This window comes from Rhipicephalus sanguineus, chromosome 1 (assembly GCF_013339695.2).
Source record: "Rhipicephalus sanguineus isolate Rsan-2018 chromosome 1, BIME_Rsan_1.4, whole genome shotgun sequence".
Lineage (NCBI taxonomy): Eukaryota > Metazoa > Arthropoda > Arachnida > Ixodida > Ixodidae > Rhipicephalus > Rhipicephalus sanguineus.
Window position 1 is genome coordinate 31,103,487 of NC_051176.1, and position 21,340 is coordinate 31,124,826.

Here is a 21,340-nt window from a genome sequence, read left to right on the forward strand (position 1 = left end):
ACCGCAGCTACTAAGCCGCCACAACGATTAGTGGCTAGAACTTCTGTGAGATTAATGCTGGCACGCCGTGTGCTTCACATGTTAGTGCACTGTGCCAATAGTTACCATGCCTTCCTTGCAATTTTGTAATAGGTAACTAGGTGATAATCAAAAAGGTTATAAAACATAATGCTGCAGTTTTTTTGCAGTACTCCCACTATCATGCAAACAAAAAACTAATAAATTACATTTTTTTAAGCGAATGATCACAGTGCCACACACCGGCGTCACTTTAATCACATGGTACAGTCGAACCCACTTATAACGATCCCACATATAACGATCTATCGGTTATAACGACCATATTTGGGTGCACTGACGATTTCCCTATGCTAACCATTGAAGCTGTGTCCAGATATAGCGAACATTTTTCAAAGCCTCCTACTTTTACAACGAACACTTCGGGCATGGTCGCGGTAAAAATATGGCGCATACGAAGCGAAAAAAGTTAAAACATGCCTTCTAAAGCGTGACAGGGGCGCGCGCTCGCACGTGCCCCGCTCCCGTTTACTCGCGACTAAGATACTCAGATCGGCGAGCACCGCACCCAGACTTCGGACGCTGCGAGCGAGGTCGCTCATTTTCCAGGCGTTTCTTCAGTGCCAGAATGGCAGTGAGGGAAAAAAAAATAGTAGGCAGCATGAAGCCTCGCGGTCAGCTTTCACACGGTAACCGTGCCGCGAAAAGTCGTCCGTCTTTTCGGTAACGGCAGAGACCAGTCGATCGGTGATTACGACTTCCGCGCAATTGCGGCGATGCATTCGCGGATAAGCACGAGAAAAGAGCGAAGGCGAGGTGGCGGTCGTCGATTAACGTGCCATTTTATGCCTTATAGCAGACAACCTTATCACAGTCATCTGTAGATATCTGCTCGGCTGCGCGTGTGGCGTATGCCGTACACTGCGACTGATGGCGGTACGAGCGCGCCATGCTTAGCCATGCTGCCGTTCGCTAGTTCGCCGCTGCCGCGTCGTGCAAGACCGCTTTAAAGTGCGCGTCGCTTTGTAGAAATGAAAGTAGCTCGCTGTTGGTGAGCGGCGCGGCCCCCGAGAAACGTCGATGCACTGACAGCGAGCGTATACTGCGTGTTCGACTAGGTGACAAGTGAAGTGCGCCGCGCATCATCGTGCAGGGCCGCGAGAGCATCGCGGAGACATAGAGTGCGCATTGCTTGGAAAATGCTTGTTTTTGCTGCGTTGAACGAAGAGGCTAGTCGCCGCACCTGTGCACGGTCCGGAGTGAAGCAAGCACGAAGAACATACAAACGCGCGCATACGGCATACATCAAGCGGCCCGGCAGTGACTCCGCAACCCGAGTAGGCGACGCGCTGCACGCAACTAGCCAGGGATGATGGGCTGCACGTCGCGGTACCGCGCTTCGGTGAAACGGTGTCAGCTCATTGCAAAGGCGGTTAAGTCACTCGTGAGCACGCAGCGGGCGTTGCTTCACGACGCGAAAAGGCTTAGCTAGTCACCGAAGGGGTTGTTAGCACTTTAATAAAAGTGCACAAAGGAAAAAAAGACGGCTTGGCCGCTAAGTGCACGTTTTTAAGGGCGAGTCCACATACAACGAACTACTGATATAAGGACCACTTTTCGCGACACTTTCAAGTTCGTTATAAACGGGTTCGACAACTGCTGCTTTGTAATACACTCAAACCTCGTTATAACGAACACGGATATAACGAATTATCGGTTATAACGAAGTAAATGAAGAATAGTCTTGTCATAGCTACAGTGTTACAAATAAATGTTTATAACGAATTTTCGGTTATAACGAAGTTATTTTCGTGGCAGATGCGACTTTGTTATAATGAGGTTTGAGTGTAATGCAATTGGTGCTGCTCAAGTTTTCCTGGAAGTGTTGTGGGCCCCTTAAGTGCCGTTCAGAAGCTGTGGTTTGAGCAGCCCGAGATTTTTATTGAATAGTAAGATAAACACCAATTACAGCCTTTTCTCTCTCTCTTGGGAAACGTGCAAAAAAAATGCACTCCAGCAAGGAGTAAACATGGCATTTTGTTTGACACAACATACACCCCTTGCCCCGAGCATAGGAAAATTAGCCATGAAAATGTTGTGAATAGGAAAGAGCGCTGTAGCTACAACGAAGACCAAGACTGACGTACGTGTGGTGGCTGGATCCCAGCAGCACAATCTTGCTGGACTTGCAAGCATACGTGCCAAACTCCACTTGGGCCATCAGGTAGCAGAAGTGTGCTGCTGACAGGCAACCACGGCTGGCTGCATTCAGAGCAGAAGACGGGCACTGCTCATTGCACTGTCCATAACATGCCTCCTCGTAGCAAAGTCAAATGAAGACGGACACAAAAAACAGGTCTTCATTTGCGCTTTCTTAGAATGAAGGACCAACTAGCCCAACAGTCCGCTCTACTGAAACATGACAATCAAGGAATGACTCAAACACACTTTGTCACTGTGCTGAAGGCATCGCTACACGTACATAATAGCAGTGAGCAGAGTGAAAAGCTTTACCGGGCCAAGTCAGGGTGTCTACCGAGTTGACATTTCTAAATTCCCTGAGTTTTCCAGGTTTTCCCTGAGTGTTCTTGCTAAAATTCCCTGAGTGAAACAGAACTTTGTTTTATGTCAAGATGGGTAGAGACCATATCGCTCGGGGACGTCACTCTCTAATACGCATGTTAGAAAATGAAAACGACTTAATGCCATTTGAATAGTACATAGAACAGATAAACCTCAATATAGCGAAGTTGGTAAAAGCGGCAACTCACTTCGTTATACTATCGAAACTTCGTTAAACTGAAATTCGACCTTTCATGCAAGGCATAGTAGTTACTGAAGGATTAATCTTAAACTGAAAATGCCACAATAATGCTCGACTAATATGGCAACATGAAAAAACCTTTTTTTTTATTTTTTGCGTGAAAAAAAAAATCAGTTCTGTTGAGCCTGAGATGCAGCAATCACAGCTAGATGCCTTGCCAGAGTGTCACATGTAAAGATGAAACAAATGCGGGTTTAATGCACTGTGGAATTGCGCTTGTCCTGCTGCTGCAGGTTGTTGTCAAATCCTCGTGCGTTGCCCAGAGCAATGCAACGCCTTTGCTATCATGTTGCCCAATTGAACCATTTGCTCTCCACAAACGCACAACATTGAAAACCATCCCACGTTAGAAAAAGTCACAGTTTCACCGCGAGAGCAAAATAGTAAATCCGATAGCAACAAAGAGGAATTTTATATGAATATAGGCTAGCAGCTCGCTCCTTCAGGAAACGCAGCCACTGCACTAAGAGAAGTTCCCTATCTATGGCTCAGGGGCAGATTCAGGTACCTAATGGGGGGGGGGGGGGGGGGTACAAAGGCTGAAGCCTACGCTCAGCAGTGCATTTTGGTGGGTCACGCATATTTAGAACAGCCCTGGCGGTGCCTAAGAAGCCTTCATTGGAAATGTGCATAGGGAAGCAGGAAAGGGTAGAGCAATGAGAGGTAGAGAGCAGGGACAACATTCTCTTTACCCCTTTTGGACAGTGGCAGGCAAAGCAACCTGACAAAGGGGGCAAACTCAACAAGCAACCTGACAAAGGAGGTGGACGACAGGCACTGAAGGGAGGGGGCGAGGGCTGGGCTGGTTTAGGGGGGGGGGGATCGCCGCTACCGCCCCCCCCCCCCGGGATCTGCCACTGCTATGGCTTCAACGGAAGTTTTGCAATTAGAGCACAACACCTACAAAGTTATGAGCCGTCTGCTGATCCCCACTAAAGATACTGCGGCGCACGCGACCACGCCCGCTGGTACAAAGTACGCACTTCCTGTCGGACTCACGCAGCCACACACCCCCCCACCTTCCCAACGCGCCGGCTCCTATCTCCATGTGCCCATCGCGCGAATGAGACGGTCGGCTCGTTTCATCTCTGCTTAAGCCCCGTTCGTCGGCAGCGCTCGCGCACTTTCACTCGCACATGGAGCATACGACGCGCGGGGTGATGTAATCGCGATTTGGACTTGATAAGGAAGATCATGGCGAAGGCAAAAAATTCGCGTCGGAGTGTCTATATAATTGCTATCGCAAAAAAAAAAGGCAATATAGCTGCGGGCTAAGATCGCATGAAAGCACGCACGGCAACAGCCTGAATTACGGCACATCCGATTATGGTGGAAACGTTAACGTTTTCCGACATCGCGCGCCGAATCGAGCATGTGGGACCATGCCGGTGTCGCGAATTTCGGTCGCCGCTATGCCATGGCTCTGAAAAGTTTTGTAATTCGGCTTTGTAGCAAACATTCACGTGGTGTGTTTGGTAATTGCGAGCTGCAGCTCGAAAAAATTTCAGTCGACCGCCTAAAACTCGTTTCAGCAGTGCCCTCATCGGGAAAAAAAGAAAGAAAAAAGCTTTCCCTTGCTGTGAATGGGCCCCTTAGTTACGCTAGCTCTCGCCTGCAAATTTATTATATTCTTCACGGAGTCCTAAATAGCATCTTTGAAGCTCGGGATCAGAGCGAGTGAGCTCTCCGATAACAGCCAACAAGCGTAGTCTCTTTTCTCGCCGATCGGGATGGCTTGCCAGATACGAGCCTTGTTGAAGACATCCGCTTCCTGCACGATCGCGATCGCTTGCAAGATAACTCAAGCTCGTTACATCTACTGCTACCGCTTCTATAACTAATCATGCTTGTTACTTGACACGCGGTGATAACAAAAACACCATATCGGGCGCTAATGCACAGCACGCGCGAGAAAGATTACAGAACTACACCGCGTACTCTCAGAACACCTTGACAACATTGCGCGATACGATGTGTCGTGGTTCGCGGTTCCCGCACGCCACGCATTAGCCGGATTCTCTTCCACTTCACCGCTCCGAAGGCGATGACAGCATCGAGGTGCGCCACTTACCCGCAGCCGCAGCGGCCGTTTGATTTAAAAAATGCGTTCACAAAATATCGAGCAAGCGCTACCGCGACTTTCGTCGCCTCTCAATAAAGTTACTGTGGATTTTCCCTGATGGGAGCACAATTTCCCTGAGTTTTCCCTGAGAATTTCCAGACTACCCAAAATCCCTGAGAATTCCCGGTTTTCCCGGTCGGTAGACACCCTGCCAAGTACTCAATACACATCACTGCAGACAGTGGACATACCTGACACACTTGTGAGGAGGGAGAGGCACACTTAGGTACAGTTGTAAAACAAACATTCCAATTATACTGACTGGTTCTTGTATCTGTATTCATCCTAAATCTGTCACCCTAGGGTGCTTACATACTCCTGCTATGTGACATTTCTATTATATTATTTCGACAGGTGGCAGCGTCGAAAAGTAACCATTAAGGTTGTTCAGTCCCATAAATACATACTGAAGTTCCAGTGTGGATGAAACCATGCAGTAGCAAATAAATTAGAGCCGAGAAGAAACTACAAGCATGAAAAAAATTCCACCTATCTCGCATGACAATGCAATAGCACATGGTGGCAATACCAAGTAATTTGTAAACCATGTTCCATTCCCTTCACTCAATGGTGTTTTTTCTTGCTGCCATTTCTAATACTGATACATGTAAGAGTTGCCCTGAAGTCATAATCATTGGTAGGCTGGGTTCTGCCACCAGAACATATGGAAGATTGTTTGTGCTATAGCATTGCATTGGCCACATTACGGGTCACAGCCAACTTTTAGGAGCCAAAAAGTTATATATAGCGGTGTGTTTCATTTTGTGAGCTCAACGGTGATTTTTGACACCAACTGACAGCAATTCCAAATGAACGATCGCATTCAAAAGATTGATTCTTCTTGATAAATCTTTACAGCTTTTTAGTTTGTGAAAGAGGGACCAGCTGCACATATACACTAGCACGAATTTCATTAAACTGAAACTACAGCCCAAAGTTACTTCACCAAATCGCAAAAAAGAATACATAGTTTTCAATGAAGCCAAGATTGGGAAACTGAAATCGTTTGCCACATCACAGATTGTATTAAATCAAGGTTCATTGTATTGAGCTTTCACTGCAGTCCTAATCAGATATTACAAATACCGCATTTACTCGCGTAATGAACCCACCTTTTCTTTTTTAGAAAAGTTGACGCCAGTTTGGGGGGAGGGTTCATCATGCGGGAGAAAAAAATTGCAGGAGCTATAAGAGCTGAAATTCCGCATGACGGTGTTAAGAAACTCGCCGTCCAACCGCTGCTGGCCTTGAAGTCGGTGGCAGGAATGCCTTAATATCTGACCGTGGCCCGCGTGTCAGTTTGAATCAATTCGTAGGACACTGCACATCCCTCACTACGGAGCCTCTTAACATATATTCGAGAACTTCGCTCTCCACAAGAGGAAACTCTCCTTGCTTTGGCCCGTGAAATGTGCGACGATCCTGTTTTGTAGCCCTCCCTCTTGCTTTCTCCAGTAAAGTATGCGCACCGAATCGACGCTGAAGTGTCGTCCAACCACACGGTTCCCATGCTTCAGTGCATGTTCGATCACCTATAGTTTGAAACCGGCCGTGTAGCTAGCACACCAGCCCATCGTACTCTACATAGCAGGTGTCCAATGAAGTTCACCACGAGAAACCCGACAACAAAGAAGCAGCGACGAATGACGGCGCACACACGTTGCGAGTGCATGTTGCACCATCGGCGCCATTGCGCTTTGTTTTCAGATGCGAAGCAGCTTTTGCTCGGGGCTGTGTTTGGCGGTGGCGTCCGCGCTCTACTGCACATGCGCCTACTCTCTCTCCTCTACTCTCCTACGCTCCCCCCCTCTCGCGCGCCTCATTCTCTCCTGTGCAACGCCACAATGAGCGCCAGATGCGCGCACATCCCCTCACCCTCTCTCTCCTCTCTTACACTCCCCCCCCTCTCGCGCGCCTGTCGACCGCGTTCCCCGCTCGCCCTGTGAGAATTAACGGCCAGGCTAGAGGGAAGACACAACGCGTGTAGTGTTCCTCTTCGCGTTCCACGACGCTTTGAATGGATGGATGCAGCTTACGGCGCAGGACTTCACCCCAGCTTAAGAACCTGGCGAGCCAGCTCCTAAAAAAAATTACACCATCTCCCACTCAAGCGAACTATTTGCCCGCTGCTTCGCATCCACACATGGTTCCCTTTAGCGGGAGATGGTGTAATTTTTTGCTTTGTTTACATGCCACTGTGCTTGCGTGGTGCTATATGCAGGAGGTTTCTTCTGCATTCAGCAGATCGCACTCCACCACAAAAAGGCGCGACTTTAAGTTTCGACCTGCGTCGTTTGCGCTTGCACTGCTGGCAATTGTTTAGCATGGTTGTTAAACTTTGTTTGGACTTCTATTGCACAGTTGTTTTGAGATATAATGGCGCGATTTAACGTTGTTTCGATCATCAACGGCAATCACACTGAAATAAAATGAACAGCTACATGCAACAAAAAATAGATATTTTTTTTTTTCGTGGACCAAAGTGGGGGGTGGGTTCATAATGCGAGTAAATACGTTACTCTATCCAATATTGGCCCATATGCTTAGCATGATTCACAACTGTATTTCATCAGACAGCCTGCCTATCAAAATATATATAGGCTTTTCAAAAGTTAGAATTAGCTTGCAGAACCATGTGATCGAGGAAGCTGTAGTGTTCAACCCCACTCACCCAGCACATCACCCAGAGTGGTGATGCTCCGTGCATCCACCTCTGGCCGTGATGATGGGTTGGACAGGATCATGGCCAAATGGGGCCGCCAGTCACCCCACTTTTCATCCGCTATGCACTGCACACATACATGCATACACTTAAAAAAAAAGGCCACCCAGCCACCTAGAAACATTATGCAAAAAAAAGCACCCCAAGGTGTGTCCAGATGAGATTGAACACGAGGTCCCGGTCGCCATTCCAGATTTTGATAATACTAATATCTAGGATTTAACGTCCCAAAACCACGATATGATTATGAGAGACGCCGTAGTGGAGGGCTCCGGAAATTTCGACCACCTGGGGTTCTTTAACGTGCACCTAAATCTAAGTACACACCCTCAAACATTTTCGCCTCCATCGAAAATGCAGCTGCCACGGCCGGGATTCGTTCCCGCGACCTTTGGGTCAGCAGTCAAGCGCCATAACCACTAGACCACCGTGGCAGGGCATTCCAGATTTTGACGAAAATTACTGTAGACCTAGGCATTAGACCCAGAAGAATGGTTTCGAAGCTAGTTTTGTGAAAACAAATTTTGTTCGCCTGAAAAAAATATATATAAATTTCGGGCGCAAAAAACGCTTTTCTGCCAATGTCGCGATTTCTCAATTTTGAGTGCACTTAGGGAAAAAAATTATGCGCTTTTTGGTCACATTTATTTCCTTCAAAGAACAAGTGAAATACAATCTAATGGGTCTATGATTTTCCTTGCTTGTCAAAGTACTTTTGAAGAAAAAAATCAAAAACATGGCAAATCGCACAAAATACCTGTATTTCAGGAATTTTTTTCTGCAAACAAGTTAAAGTCATTATTAAGTAAATGAATTAGCATAAGTTTTGAAAAACTGAGACTGCTATCATGAGAGAACAACCTTAATTTGCAAGCTTTGAGTGCTACCCTAAATGTCATCTGATCCGTCACTCGCAAATAAACACGAAGCAGGAGTAGCTGGTATCCAGTTCATTGCAAGCACACCATTACAAGATGAAGCTATCCTCGTGTACACTATGAAAAAAAAAAAAAATACTGGGAGTTTTCACAGTCAGTCGAAAGTGCTCGCTACTCACAGTGACCGCAGCAGGTTGCCGGCCAGACAGGTGCTGATATAGGGTCTGCAGCGGGTCGTTGATGGCCAGGGCATTTGTGAAACGAGTCATGATGCTCGCATAGGTCCTTGCATCCATCTTCGAGGCTAGAGACAGGGCGTGGCCCCACAGGCCACACTTTACTGCCCACTCCAGTGCATCCTTTTTTGAAAGAGAGAGAAAATACAATGCCATCCCTTCTTCAATACTATGCTCTTATGCGTACCAAATGGAACTACAAAAAGCACTACAACTGAGGCATAATAATCTTGGAGCAAATGGAAAATTCTGTTGCCCGATTCGTGAGGTTCAGCATTCCAGAGTGATACACGAGTTACGAGAAATGTTGTGGTGGGCTCTGGATAGCACAGAAACTGCCTTTGCAGTTTCATTCAGTAAACTAAAGTGCACTGACGCATTCAATTATTGTGCTCTTGATACCCTTGTTAATTCAACAATCAGTTGATTCAGGCATTTTTTACAGCGAAAGCTGTTATCAGATCACAACGGCAGTGAGGTAGTTGTCCACCTCCGGTGTCTGTAACCACTATCGCGCAAAATAATAAAAATTAAATGAGAAAAAAAAACTATCTAGGATCATATGGGATTTGAACCAGGCAGTCAAGTATTATACCACAGAGCCAGGCCAGTACTTGTAATGCCTTGGCAAAAAGACCTTATACAGGCGTCATGTCGGGCAAGAAATCACGTTAACATGTGTGCAGCGTGGTAGAAGAGTAAAATAATAACCAGGAGTCAACACAATGCAAATTGCACAACGAGTGTGTGGTTTAAAGCTTCCCACCCACTACAAAGTTCTCAACCATAATTCTTCACTGTCATCAGCCACATGCAGCAGAAACAAAGTGCAGATAATGCCTTACAGATGCGTAACAAGTACCTCGCTTATCCACAGAAGAACAAATAATGGCATGGTGGATGCTTCCCTACTTCACAAAAATTACTACAGTCGAGCCCGACTATATCGAACCCGTTTATATCAAATTATCCCGTATATCGAACAATTTCTAAACACGGTAAATTTACATTGAGAATACATAGCAAAAGTTACTGTTACATCGAACGAAAATAGCAATGACAACCGATATATCAAACTCCATGTGCCTCAAAAGTGCCCCAGCAAGTTGGCTTTCCCTCGCGGTGGCGGGGAAAACTGCCGGCGCCACCCTAGAAAAAGTGGTTTAGACCCGGTTGTGCACGGGCGAACACCCCCCTGCAAGAAATGATCCTGGCCCGCTCGCAGCGCTTACAGCCAATCAGAGGCCGTCGTGCTTTCTCCGAGGCGCGGAGGCGGTAGAAGTGAGCGCCATTTTTTTCTTTCTTTATGCTTGTGTGCCTGCTGCTGCCTGTTTTCGAGTCCTCATTCAGCGTGGTCCATGCTGGTGGTGTTGCCTGTTGGTGCTCTGTGAACTTTATTGGCGCGCTGTTGTCATGGCTTGTGCAAAGAGGCAGAATTTGCCGTTCGCCGCGAAACTCGAAATCATAAATCGGGTCGAGCGCGGTGAAAAGAAGTCCGACGTCGCCGCCGCGTACAAAATTCCAAGGAGCACCTTGAGTACTATCCTGAAGAACAAGGCAGACATCAGGGCCAAGTCGGACAAAAGGCCAGGTGCCCGTGGCGCCCGACGTGTGCGCACTGCTGTGTACGAAGATGTTGAAGCGGCCGTTTACAAATGGTTTGTGGACGTTCGGTCGCGAAACATCCCGGTGTCCGGCCCTATGATCGAGCTATTACCGTCAGCTATTACCGTAAATTGACGATGGCCCATTGCCTACATCCTCCGAAGTGATTAGTGCACTTGCGTTGGTCCGGCGCTATTGCGTAAATGTGGAAGGTTGCGGCCTCAGCTGCTCCGACTCGTTGGACAACGTGGAGGCGTGCGTGCTGTCGCAGGTAGCGAAGTCGTTGACACAGAAGAAAATCCAGGACTATTTTGTTCCAAAGTAGGGCACGCAAGTAAGCCACCATATTAATAAAGTACTTTTCTTAATGTTATGTGCCTTTGTGTCAAAATCCTATAGCGGGCCTATATCCAATTATGCCATATATCGAACTAATAAACGTTTTTTGGCGAGTTCGATATACCCGGGTTCGACTGTATTTGTGGCGTAGCGGATACCTGACATGCGTACTTGTATTCCCCAAGAGAGTTTTGAATGGGCTCTTGAAAGGCCGCTCTTCCAGCTTTCGCTGTGACTGTGCTGCCCGCTCTGCGCAGGGCTGGCGTTTCTTTCCAGTCCTATGAAGTTTGAATTGATGAGATTTTACCGTAACCCTTGGCATCACTGTCCAGCTTGCCCAGAACAAAAAGAAAGCTACGATCATTTGAGCATAATACAGCTGCTGTGTCAACGTGGACAGCTTGCTCCAATTGTCAGCAGCTAAAGAAAAACAGCCTGGTTAGAAAAACAACAGTTTAACTTTGTGAGACGGGCTGCCTTATTTTATTTACGTTTCAATAATGTGCAGCCATTTTCAGATCTCAACTAAAGTGAAAAGACTGAGCAGAATATTTCATTAAATTGCAATTCTACAAAGCAATCTTGCTGCACTCACTCTGCACATATACAAGGGCATAATTTTTTTTTCCGGATGAATTCCAAGTGTTTTGTTGAACAATGCTGGCCGAGAAACACTGCCTTTTGAGCCGAGTCAAAACAGCACGAAAGCACGAGCCAATACAAACGAAATCAGATAACAAAGCACCCTTGACATGCTCTAGTCAGCCTGCTTTAACTCAGAAATTTTACTGCGATAGCAATTACCGTAAAATCCCGAGCAAGCGCCCCCTCTGCGGTGAAGGCAGTCCAACAATATTTGGAGGGGTTGGGGGGGCCCTTGCTCGGTCATGGGTCGAAACTCAAGATGGCGGCGGAAAAGCCGTGCATGCTTCCAGTGAAATGTCTTATTGACTACGCATGCATTCACTGCCACTACTCGCCCTCATCGGGCGAATAAGAACAGTGCATGAAACAGTGAACATAGCGGGAGGGGAAGGGGATGCACTTGCTCAATCATTGGCACATATTTGAAATTTCCCGAAAAAGGGAGGGGGGCGCTTGTTCAGGATTTTACGGTATATGGACACTTGACAAGTTTTTGCAATCGCCATCGCCGCCACTATGTTCTATAGAAAGTCCAAATTGACAACATCGCCCCACGCATCATACCGTAAAACCGGAATATAGGTCGGACCGGATTATAGGTCGACCCCCCAAACTTTGAATCTCCAAAAAAAAAAAATTTTTTTTAAATTGCAAAGTATTGCGGCGCACCCTTACCTTGATAAATATGCGACACAACCAGCTGCACTGTGGTGACATTTCTTTTTATTTGGACACTGATTAGTTAAAATGCCAGAAGGCCACAAAGCGCTGTCACTGAGACTCGTCCGAACTTGAGTCGGACGACGCCTGCTTGTCACTAGTAACGTCCCAGAGTGCATCGTCCTCCGTTCCATCCAATGCGTTGCTGATGCAGCATTTGCGAAAAGACCTGCGCACCATCTCTTCCGGGAGAGATTTCCATGCTGACGACACCCAGCCACAAACAGTCGCGAGAGGTGGACGTCGTAGGCGGGGGTCTTGGGATTGTCGCCCAGCATCCACTCATTGTAGAGCTCGTGCATGCGATCTTTAATGGTTTGTAGAGCACTACGTCCAGTGGCTGGAGGATTGATGTTAGTCCCCCAGGGATCACGACAAGATCCGTCTTGCCATCAGACAGGGCTCCCTTTACATCGGCCGTGAGGTGGCCTCGAAATGAGTCGAGGACCAACATGCTCGGTCGCTGAAAAAGTGCACCGGGTCGCCGATTCCACACGAGCCGGATCCATTCGAGCATGAGAGACTCATTCATGAACCCTTTTTCGTTTGCTCTCACGATCACATCCCGAGGAAAGCCTTCTTACGGTAGCCCTTTTCTCTTGAAAATTATATAAGGGGGCAGCTTCTTTCCATCGGCTGTGCACGCAAGCATCACTGTAAATCACGAATGCTCGTTGCCCGTTGTCAAGAGCTTCACTTGCTTTGATCCTTTAGCGGACACAGTCGTGTTCGAAGGCATATAAAACCAGATCGGAGTTTCGTCAGCGTTGCCCATGTGTCCCATCATGTAGCAACGCTGTCGACGAAGCTGTATGACGAAGTGCTGATACTCGACCAGCTTGTGATCGAAATCTTCGGGCAGTTTTTGACCCACGGAAGTATGCCGCCGCAGCACAAAGCCCTTCCGCTTCATAAATCGGCGCACCCACGATGGCAAGCCCTTGAAATGCGCCCTCGTGAGCCCAGAGTCACGCGCTATCTTGAGAGCTTTCCCGCGGATGTGTGGTGTAGTGGCGCCATCTGTGAATGGCACGCGCATGAGTGCGCCTTATTGTGTTGTGATGTCGGCAGAGGTCGTCTGTATCGGCACACATGATTGCCTCCCGTAGCCACAAGGAAATCCATACGGATTTCTCAGAAATAAAGCCTCATAGTTGTTGAAAAATTCGTCCTGGTCCGGGGATCGCTGCCAACTGCTAGCTTCCTGGTTAGCTCAATTGGTAGAGCGACCGCCCCAGATAGGCGTTGGTCCCGGGTTCGATCCCCGGACCAGGACGAATTTTTCTACAACTATGAGGCTTTATTTCTGAGAAATCCGTATGGATTTCCTTGTGGCTTCGTGCTACAAACGGGTGGTTGTCTATTTTCTCTTTCTTAACCCTTCCGCCACCTTGCGGGTTTCCGCAGAACTGATTTGCAATATGTGTCCAGTTGCTTCGAGTTGTCGATGGATTCGCCCTCGCGCTGCCAACTGCTAGCTTCCTGGTTAGCTCAATTGGTAGAGCGACCGCCCCGGATAGGCGTTGGTCCCGGGTTCGATCCCCGGACCAGGACGAATTTTTCGACAACTATGAGGCTTTATTTCTGAGAAATCCGTATGGATTTCCTTGTGGCTTCGTGCTACAAACGGGTGGTTGTCTATTTTCTCTTTCTTAACCCTTCCGCCACCTTGCGGGTTTCCGCAGAACTGATTTGCAATACATGATTGCCTGTAGCCAATCGCGTGTGCACGCGTGTCCGTTCTGTCATGTTTCGAATAAACGGCCACTGGCCGGCTCAGTCTTTGTTGGGCTTCCGCGGGCTCCGGACTCTCACTTCTCCCACTTGTGTCGCGGGCCATGCCGGCGCGCGGCGCGTCTCATGTCCAGTCGTCGGGCCCTCGCCGTCGGTCACCGCCCGCCGACACAACAGGATGCACTCCGCTGTCATGGGTAGCGACCTTGCACGCAGCTCCCGGACGAACTCGGCGAGTAGCGTTTCCAGTTCGGGGTGCACTGCAGTCCGTCCACGAAACGAAGTTTTTCTTTGGTTGCTGCAGGATGTGATGCGCTGCTTTTGGCTCCTCCAGTATCAGACGCTTTTCTCCGATGCACCGAATTCCCATTGTGCCACCAGGTTGCCGTGCGCTTCGGCATACTCGATAACTTTTTTTCTTAAAGCCTATCGTAAACTGCCGTCGGCTACCACTCATTTCTGAAGGAAACTGAAAAATAAAAACAGCGGATAACCGAAGCAGCCACACTTGACAGAAGAAAAAGCAAAATGGCGTTGCCCATCGGTGCCGCCAGCCCGCCGCTGCTGATGCTCACGATGGCAATGAAGGCTTCTGACTTCAGCTGCCCATTGTTGCGAGACTTCCACATTTTTTTCTGCCAATGACCGGTATATAAGACGAGGGTCGACTTTTCATCGCATTTTTTTGAAAGAAAAATTCAACCTATATTCCGGTTTTTACGTATGTTCTACTCGTGAGTAAAAGCGCGCGAGCGCTGGTGACGAATACGGCTGTAGGAGAGATGAAATCTCTGTCGCAAGGAGGGTGCAAGTGATAACATCACCCCATGTGCGAGACCTGCTGTCGCCGAGGGAGGCAGGGTGTGTTTGCATCGCTCGAGCAGCAACTGCAAACTTTAATCAGAAGAGCGAGGTCACGAGCGCTGGCGCGCATGCTATCTCGACAGACATAAGCGTGCATTGCTTTTACCGTTCATTTCACGTTGAGACGGCAGGCAGCACGAAAACCGCTTCTCTCCCGGGACCGGCCGTATTCCCTTACCTTCTGTAGAGTTACCAGAGATCGGCTCCAAAAGAGTTAGCTGCTAGCCTTACTCCGTATAACATTCCAATTTGTTGCTATCGCATTCATTGCTTCGCCCTTACAGTGAAACTGTGATTTTTTTGAAAGGCTCAAGTGATAACAAAGCAATGGTATTTTTTAAATTCAAATAAAATACCAGGCCCCTTAACAGCAACTTCAAGGTGGGAAATGCTCAAGCAACAGCTTGTGGTTCTCAAAATGTCTCTCTCCTGTGCCAAAACACAGCTTAGTCGGTATGAAAATCTCAACTACTTCACTACCTGATGACAGCAGAACACTATGTGTAAAGATGCATCACATGCAATCAGCATTGCACAGGAATCCCATCCTGTACACATGCACACAGGTAAAGAAGTGACAGGTGTCTCACCTTTTTATGCCCAAAGAGGAGGAACTCGCGGAATTTCGCCAGCACGCGACTTGAGCCTGTGGTTCCAAGTTGTGCCCGATCGGACACCACAATGCCCTCATCGGGTGACGGACTGCTGCCATCATCGGCCCCCTCGGGTGAGGTCGCTTCGCCTCCCTCCCCTCCCGGTCGACCCGCAAGCACTGACGCAGATGTTGACGGTTCCAGGATGTCGTGGCCCCGAAGAAGCAACTCGGCAATGTCCGAACCCGAGACAAACTGCAGAGCCACCCGAATAAACAATCACTTATTTCAGATACTTCTTCCAGTCCTATGAAACTTGAATTGATTTACTGTAACCCTTGGTATCCCATGTACAGACTGGAGGCTACTGGCACTGATAGGATCTGTTGTTGCCAGCTTCCTCTTTTACTTGCCTTGACCTAGCCCACCCAAGAGTTGGCAACCCTATCCAGAAATTACAGTGTGCAAATATTTATAAAATTTCAAATACAGTAAAAGCTCGTTAAAGATTACACGAGACCGGAAAAATTGTCTGATTTAACCAAACTATCAAAAGCACCAAAAAAAACAATAAACAAAGGTCCATGACATCAACAAGCTTTAATTTTCTTGGTGAATACGCAAATGCTGTACCAATTTCATATAAGAGCAGTGTAAAAGCCGCAATTTTTGTCATCCTGCGACTTTTCTCACAATGCTAACATGGTGCAAGACCCCCATGTCCTAATCAGCCTGAAACGTATTCTGCACCCTTACCTTATTAAGTACCGCCACCACCATGCGTATGTGACGATACTTTCTTTCGCCTATAAACGAAAGTTTGCCGCAGCCTCGGTCGCAAAGAACGCGATTGTGGATGGTGAACACGTCTTCTTGAACGCCCGCGGCCAACGAGGTGTCACACGCGGTGGTAAACGCAAATAGGCATGAAGCGTTCTGGCTTTCCTGTCGTTATCACAATGATGACAATGGATACGTGGACTGCACCGCCCTGTTTTATGTTGGCTGCGAACGTCATTTTCGCTCTTTTGCGCTGCACATTTGCAGTGTTTCGAGATTGGTGCGCTCCCGGGATCATTCGAATTAACCGGGTTGCGGCCAAATACGACCGAATTAAACAGAGTTTACAATGTAAACAATGTATATGCTGGCCAGGGCCAAAGAACCCGTCCCAATTATCCGATTTTCCAAGTAACGAGCGTCGAATGAACAAACATTTATTGTATCAAATTGAACAGTGTCCTATCCAGTACCATCTTCGAAGAAATAGCAGCTATCTGTAAATACTAATTATTCTTCTCATAGTTTACAAACATTAAAAAAGGAGAAGAACACGAAACTTCGGCAAAAAATACAAGAAATTTCACTCCCATGTACACTGTAGATGCATAAAAGATGAGAGCTCACGCAAAGTGTGGTAGGCTGCGCTGCAAGGGGTATGCCAGACTTTACTGCGACACAACGATCATTTGCACTCACTGCAGAGCTCTGTGCATGTGAAGAACCTGCTCCACCATTCCCAACGGAGCTCCCTTGGTGCTTTTAATGTTAAAATTTTAAATACTATGATCTGTACATCATTTTAAATGAATTCTCAGAATGGCTGTTCAATGTTTAATGTCTATCCCAAAAGTGGTCAATATTCCATTTCATTCCATTCTGACAATACTTGATTTGCATTCAACATGAAGAATTACTTTTGCACTGAAGATGAATAGTACCATAAAATCCCAAGCAAGCGCCCCTACCCGAACAAGCACCGCCCTCCCTTTTTCAGGGGATTTGAAATATGCACCTCCTACTCTACTCCCACTATTTTCACTGCTTCATCTACTGTTTTCATTCACCTGAGGCGGGTGAATAAAAACAGTGAATGCATGCGTATTCAATAAGGCATTTCATTAGAACACGAGTGTGCATTCTTCATTCTTAATGGCTCTACTGCCAACATCTTTAATTTTGATCCACGACCGAGCGAGCCAAGCCCCCCCCCCCCCTCTTGTCGGATTATTGTTCACCGTAGGGGGGAGGGGGGGCGCTTGCTCGGGATTTTACGGTATGTCTCTCTAGAACATAAGATATCAGCAGAAAAAGTGTACAGGAAAATGACCACTGTCCACATTGGGACCTGGCGGATGAATGACCCCAAATGAGTGGCAACAAGCAATGCATACCCCATTCTGCCTGAGCATGAGCACAAGCAGCTCCCAAAGGAGGATGTGTGACGACCGGTCCGGCAAGCTGGGGTCATCGGCAAATGACTGGATCCTCTGCGTGCAGAACTGGATCACATCATTCTTGTGTGTCTCAGATCTGCGTTAGAAAATGCAATGGGATGATGTCTCTCCTCTTCTACAGCACTGCTTGTTTTGGCAAAAACAAAATGCCTTTAAGCAACACTGACTTTTCAACAGGCAATTTTATTTCCAGAGAGATGGCTTAATTAGCAGCAAGCATTGAATTATAAAGTTTCGTAGAAGCTCCCTTTGGCAATCCACTAGCATTGAACATGTTTCACCCATATACAAAGAGTCGTGAGTAGTCCCCCTCCTCGTTGATGTTCTATCAGGTCGCATGCCCAGTACATGCTACACCGCAACAGGACTGATGCCAGAAGCTGTCGGCCATTCACACTCCACTGCACTGCAATTTTGTGTGCCTCTTCTTTCTTTTGCTACCTGATGCAAGAGCAATGGTGGACACGAGGCCCTCCACAAAGATTTCAGACAGAACAGCACTATCACAACAAACAAATGCACTTTTTGTAGGGTGTTCAAGTTAAAAAGGTTTCTTTGCATTTAGCATCGACCCTATATCATTACATGCGTGCTAAGAACTCTCTGAGCTTTGCATTCCAAGCTTGGTATTCTTAGGAAGGCCACAGGGTAATCGTGAACCATAGTTTCGTACATTCAAACCCACTTACAACGAGCCCAGATATAGCAATCTATTGGTTATAACGACCATATTTTGGTGCACAAACGATTTTCCGATGCTACCCACTGAAACTGTGTCCAGATACTATAATGAGCATTTTTCAAAGCCTCCTACTTTTACAACGAACACTTCGGACACGGTCGCAGTAAAAATATGGTGCATACGAAGTGAAAAAAAAAAATCAAAACAAGCCTTCTTGAGCATGAAGTGCACACGTGCGTGTTCCCTGCTCCAGTTTAACCATAATGAAGATCGGCAAGCACCGCACACAGATTTCGGACGCCGCGAGTGAGGTTGCTCAATTTCCAGGCATTTCTCCTGAGGCACAATGGCAGTGAGGGGAAAATATGGGAGGAAGCATAAAGCCTGGCGGTCAGCTTTGGCACAGCAACATTTCCTGATGCTATTCTATACAGCTACGACCACCTACGATAAACCAACGCCTTGGAATGCAAGAAGAGATAACCGCGATAACTCTTTGTTGAATAAAAGTTCGCTGTGCCCCTCAACTCGGCAACACCACAATGTGCTGCAAAAGGTCTTGCATTTTTTCGGTAACTGCCGGGATCGGTTGATCCATGATTCAGCCTTCCATGCGACTGCAGCAATGCCTTTAGGGATAAGCATCAAAGAGCAAAGGTGAGATCGCATCCACTGACCAATGCACCAGTACAACTTATCGCTGACAAACCCATCACAACAACCATCTTCAGCTATCTGCTAAGCTACATGTGTGACAAAGCACTACTATAAGCGTACTGCACACTTTTAATAGGCGACAACCTAAGCGCACCATGCTGCCGTTCGCAACTTCACAGCAGTAGTGTTGTGCGAAGCCACTTTCAAGTACGTGTCGCTTTGTAGCAACAAAAGCAGCTCGCTGGCAGAGTTGAGCGGCATGGGCACCGAAAAACCATGCTGCACTGACAGCAAGCGTACTGCATGCTTTTATTTGGTAACCCAGGCGCAGTGCACCTTGTCGTGCAAACCTCAGAGCATCCCAAAGACGTGCAGTGAGCATCATTTGCAAGAAACTCGTCGTCGCCTCATTGATTCAACAGGCTACTTGCTGCACCCATGCACCAGTGCACGGTCTTTCAAACATCGTACTCCTCCGGCAGAAGTGACACAGCTCCCGGCGCACTCAGCCTGGGGCGGCCAATTACAGCGAGTAGAGATTTTGAAGACGATTGGGAGAACTTCATCATGGGTACTGTTCCCTCTCCCTGTAGCACGAGATTTGATTCATTGCAAAGGCAGTGATGTGATTGGCTGAAGCCATCTTGGAGCAGGTTTTTAGAGCAGCCAAAAACGTATTTTGGTGCAGGAAAAAAGGCTTTTGGAGCAGCCCAAAGTGCATTTTAGAGCAGAGAAAAAGGCTTTTGGAGCAGCCAAAAGCGAATTTCAGAGCAGGAAGAAAAGGCTTTCGGAGCAGCCAAAAGCATATTTTAGAGCAGGGAAAAAGGTTTTTGGAGCTGCTAAAGGCTCACTGCCGAGTGAAAAAACTGAACTTGTGAAAATTAAAACAGCTGAATAAGGCAGAACTAAGCAGCATTCCATAACATTCCATGGATGTGTACAGCCGTCCATTTTTTTAAACCTGAACATGTGAACGTCGACCGCCAAGTTGGTAAGTGGCATATAAAGCATAAAGCAGCTCAGCGCCGAAATGAACGAGAATATGCGCATGCACGCAGTGAACAGTCTGGTGCAGCTTTCGTCTGCCAGACAGTTACTATACGAAACGGACCCAACCCCGCCTGCTTTTTTTGTCCTGTTTTTGCCTTGCCGTGGCAAGTATCTTTGTTGCCTCAGGAAACTGCTCTGTCAACCACAGGAAAAAGAAAAAAGAACAATGCTGATACGCACGTATAATCAGCTGGTCTATATCAGATCCATCCATCTCATGCGCAACCACTTGGCCTATTCTTTATAACTTGATGGCAGCATTCAGAAAAGAAAAAAGGACGACGATAATGGTATTCAAAAGAAGTGGGGGAGGTCAGTTCCCGGAACAGCCTAGCACAACACATCTGCATAGGACTGCTAATCGCGCGCGCGCTCGTATTCTCATTTTGCCACTGTGCTCGGCTATACGGCACTTATCGGTCAATGCTCGCGTGCCCAGGTTAAGATGATGGGCAGCTGTACAGCTCGGACCACCTATATCGCAGGACCGGCTATAATGCGGTCTTTTCTTATTCCCGTTTATCCTCCCATAGAACTCCATGTATGCACATACCGCTTATTGCGTAGCCTCCCCCGAGATGAAAGACCAGTTATGTACTATAATGCAGCTCAGTTAAGCAAGGTAGCGACCGCACTTCTCAAGAGAGGTACGGTGGCCGAAGAGAGAGCGACGAAGGCATTACAAAGGAGGAGGGGATGCGAGGGAACTAATGAGGAGCGGAGCATCAAAAAAAAAAGGAAGAAAAAAAAGGATGTGTCACGGGCATGCTTCCCGAAAAGCCTTTGCTCCGGCCGCTGTTCCGTGCACATGCTCTGCATCGAACGGGCGCCCGCGTCCGCGTCAAGTGCACAGTACCGCTGTTCGGCTTTTAGTTTTTTTTGTCTGAAAAACAGTTACATTGTCGTAGGGTGCAGATATCGCATGTGCGGCCTCAATTTCATCATCAATGAAGGCGCTGTTCCGCAAATGTAAAGGCTTTGCGATGCCGGCTTTCGCCTTTTCCACCAGCAGGTGGACTTACAAGCTTGGCAGGCTCATGTAGGTTAGTTGTCGCGGCTGTTCTCCTGACCACGAACCCACACCTTATTTCACGCATGCCAAGTTGTAAACCCGCAGCATAGGCCTAACGAGCGCTAGCCATATAACTGCCTCATCGATAGCAGTCAAGGATGTGTGGTTTGGTGTCGAGCTGACGAAAAGCTTTGCAGTGGTTACATTCTGAAAGGGGCGGATGGATGGAAACAACTTTTCGATTCTGATAGTGGCAACTCGCGTCATCAATGAAAATGAGGGCGCGCACATGCAACACTTAAGTGGTTCTTCGTAAGGAAATGCCAGCAGCACTAAAGAAAAGAGAAGAAACTGAGCCAGGAAAAAGAGACAGGAACAGGTAGGATGCTGGACTAACAACTG

The 21,340-nt window shown here is 47.5% G+C and overlaps 1 protein-coding gene and 1 non-coding gene across 8 annotated transcripts in view; one reads left to right on the plus strand and one right to left on the minus strand.

The window, feature by feature from the left end:
* The window catches only part of LOC119390134 (uncharacterized), a 282,319-nt gene that overhangs the window by 119,300 nt on the left and 141,679 nt on the right, over window positions 1–21,340 (minus strand). For all 7 annotated transcript variants that reach the window (XM_049413916.1, XM_049413925.1, XM_049413922.1 and 4 more), the window contains 5 exons: window positions 17,475–17,613; window positions 15,298–15,555; window positions 8,744–8,923; window positions 7,636–7,753; window positions 2,166–2,280 (listed from right to left, as the gene is read on the minus strand). In XM_049413916.1, coding sequence (XP_049269873.1) covers window positions 2,166–2,280; window positions 7,636–7,753; window positions 8,744–8,923; window positions 15,298–15,555; window positions 17,475–17,613 — 810 coding nt within the window. The remainder of the gene's footprint in view (window positions 1–2,165; window positions 2,281–7,635; window positions 7,754–8,743; window positions 8,924–15,297; window positions 15,556–17,474; window positions 17,614–21,340) is intronic.
* Trnas-aga (transfer RNA serine (anticodon AGA)) lies at window positions 13,312–13,385 on the plus strand. The gene has a single exon. It is a non-coding gene; the product is annotated as a tRNA-Ser (tRNA).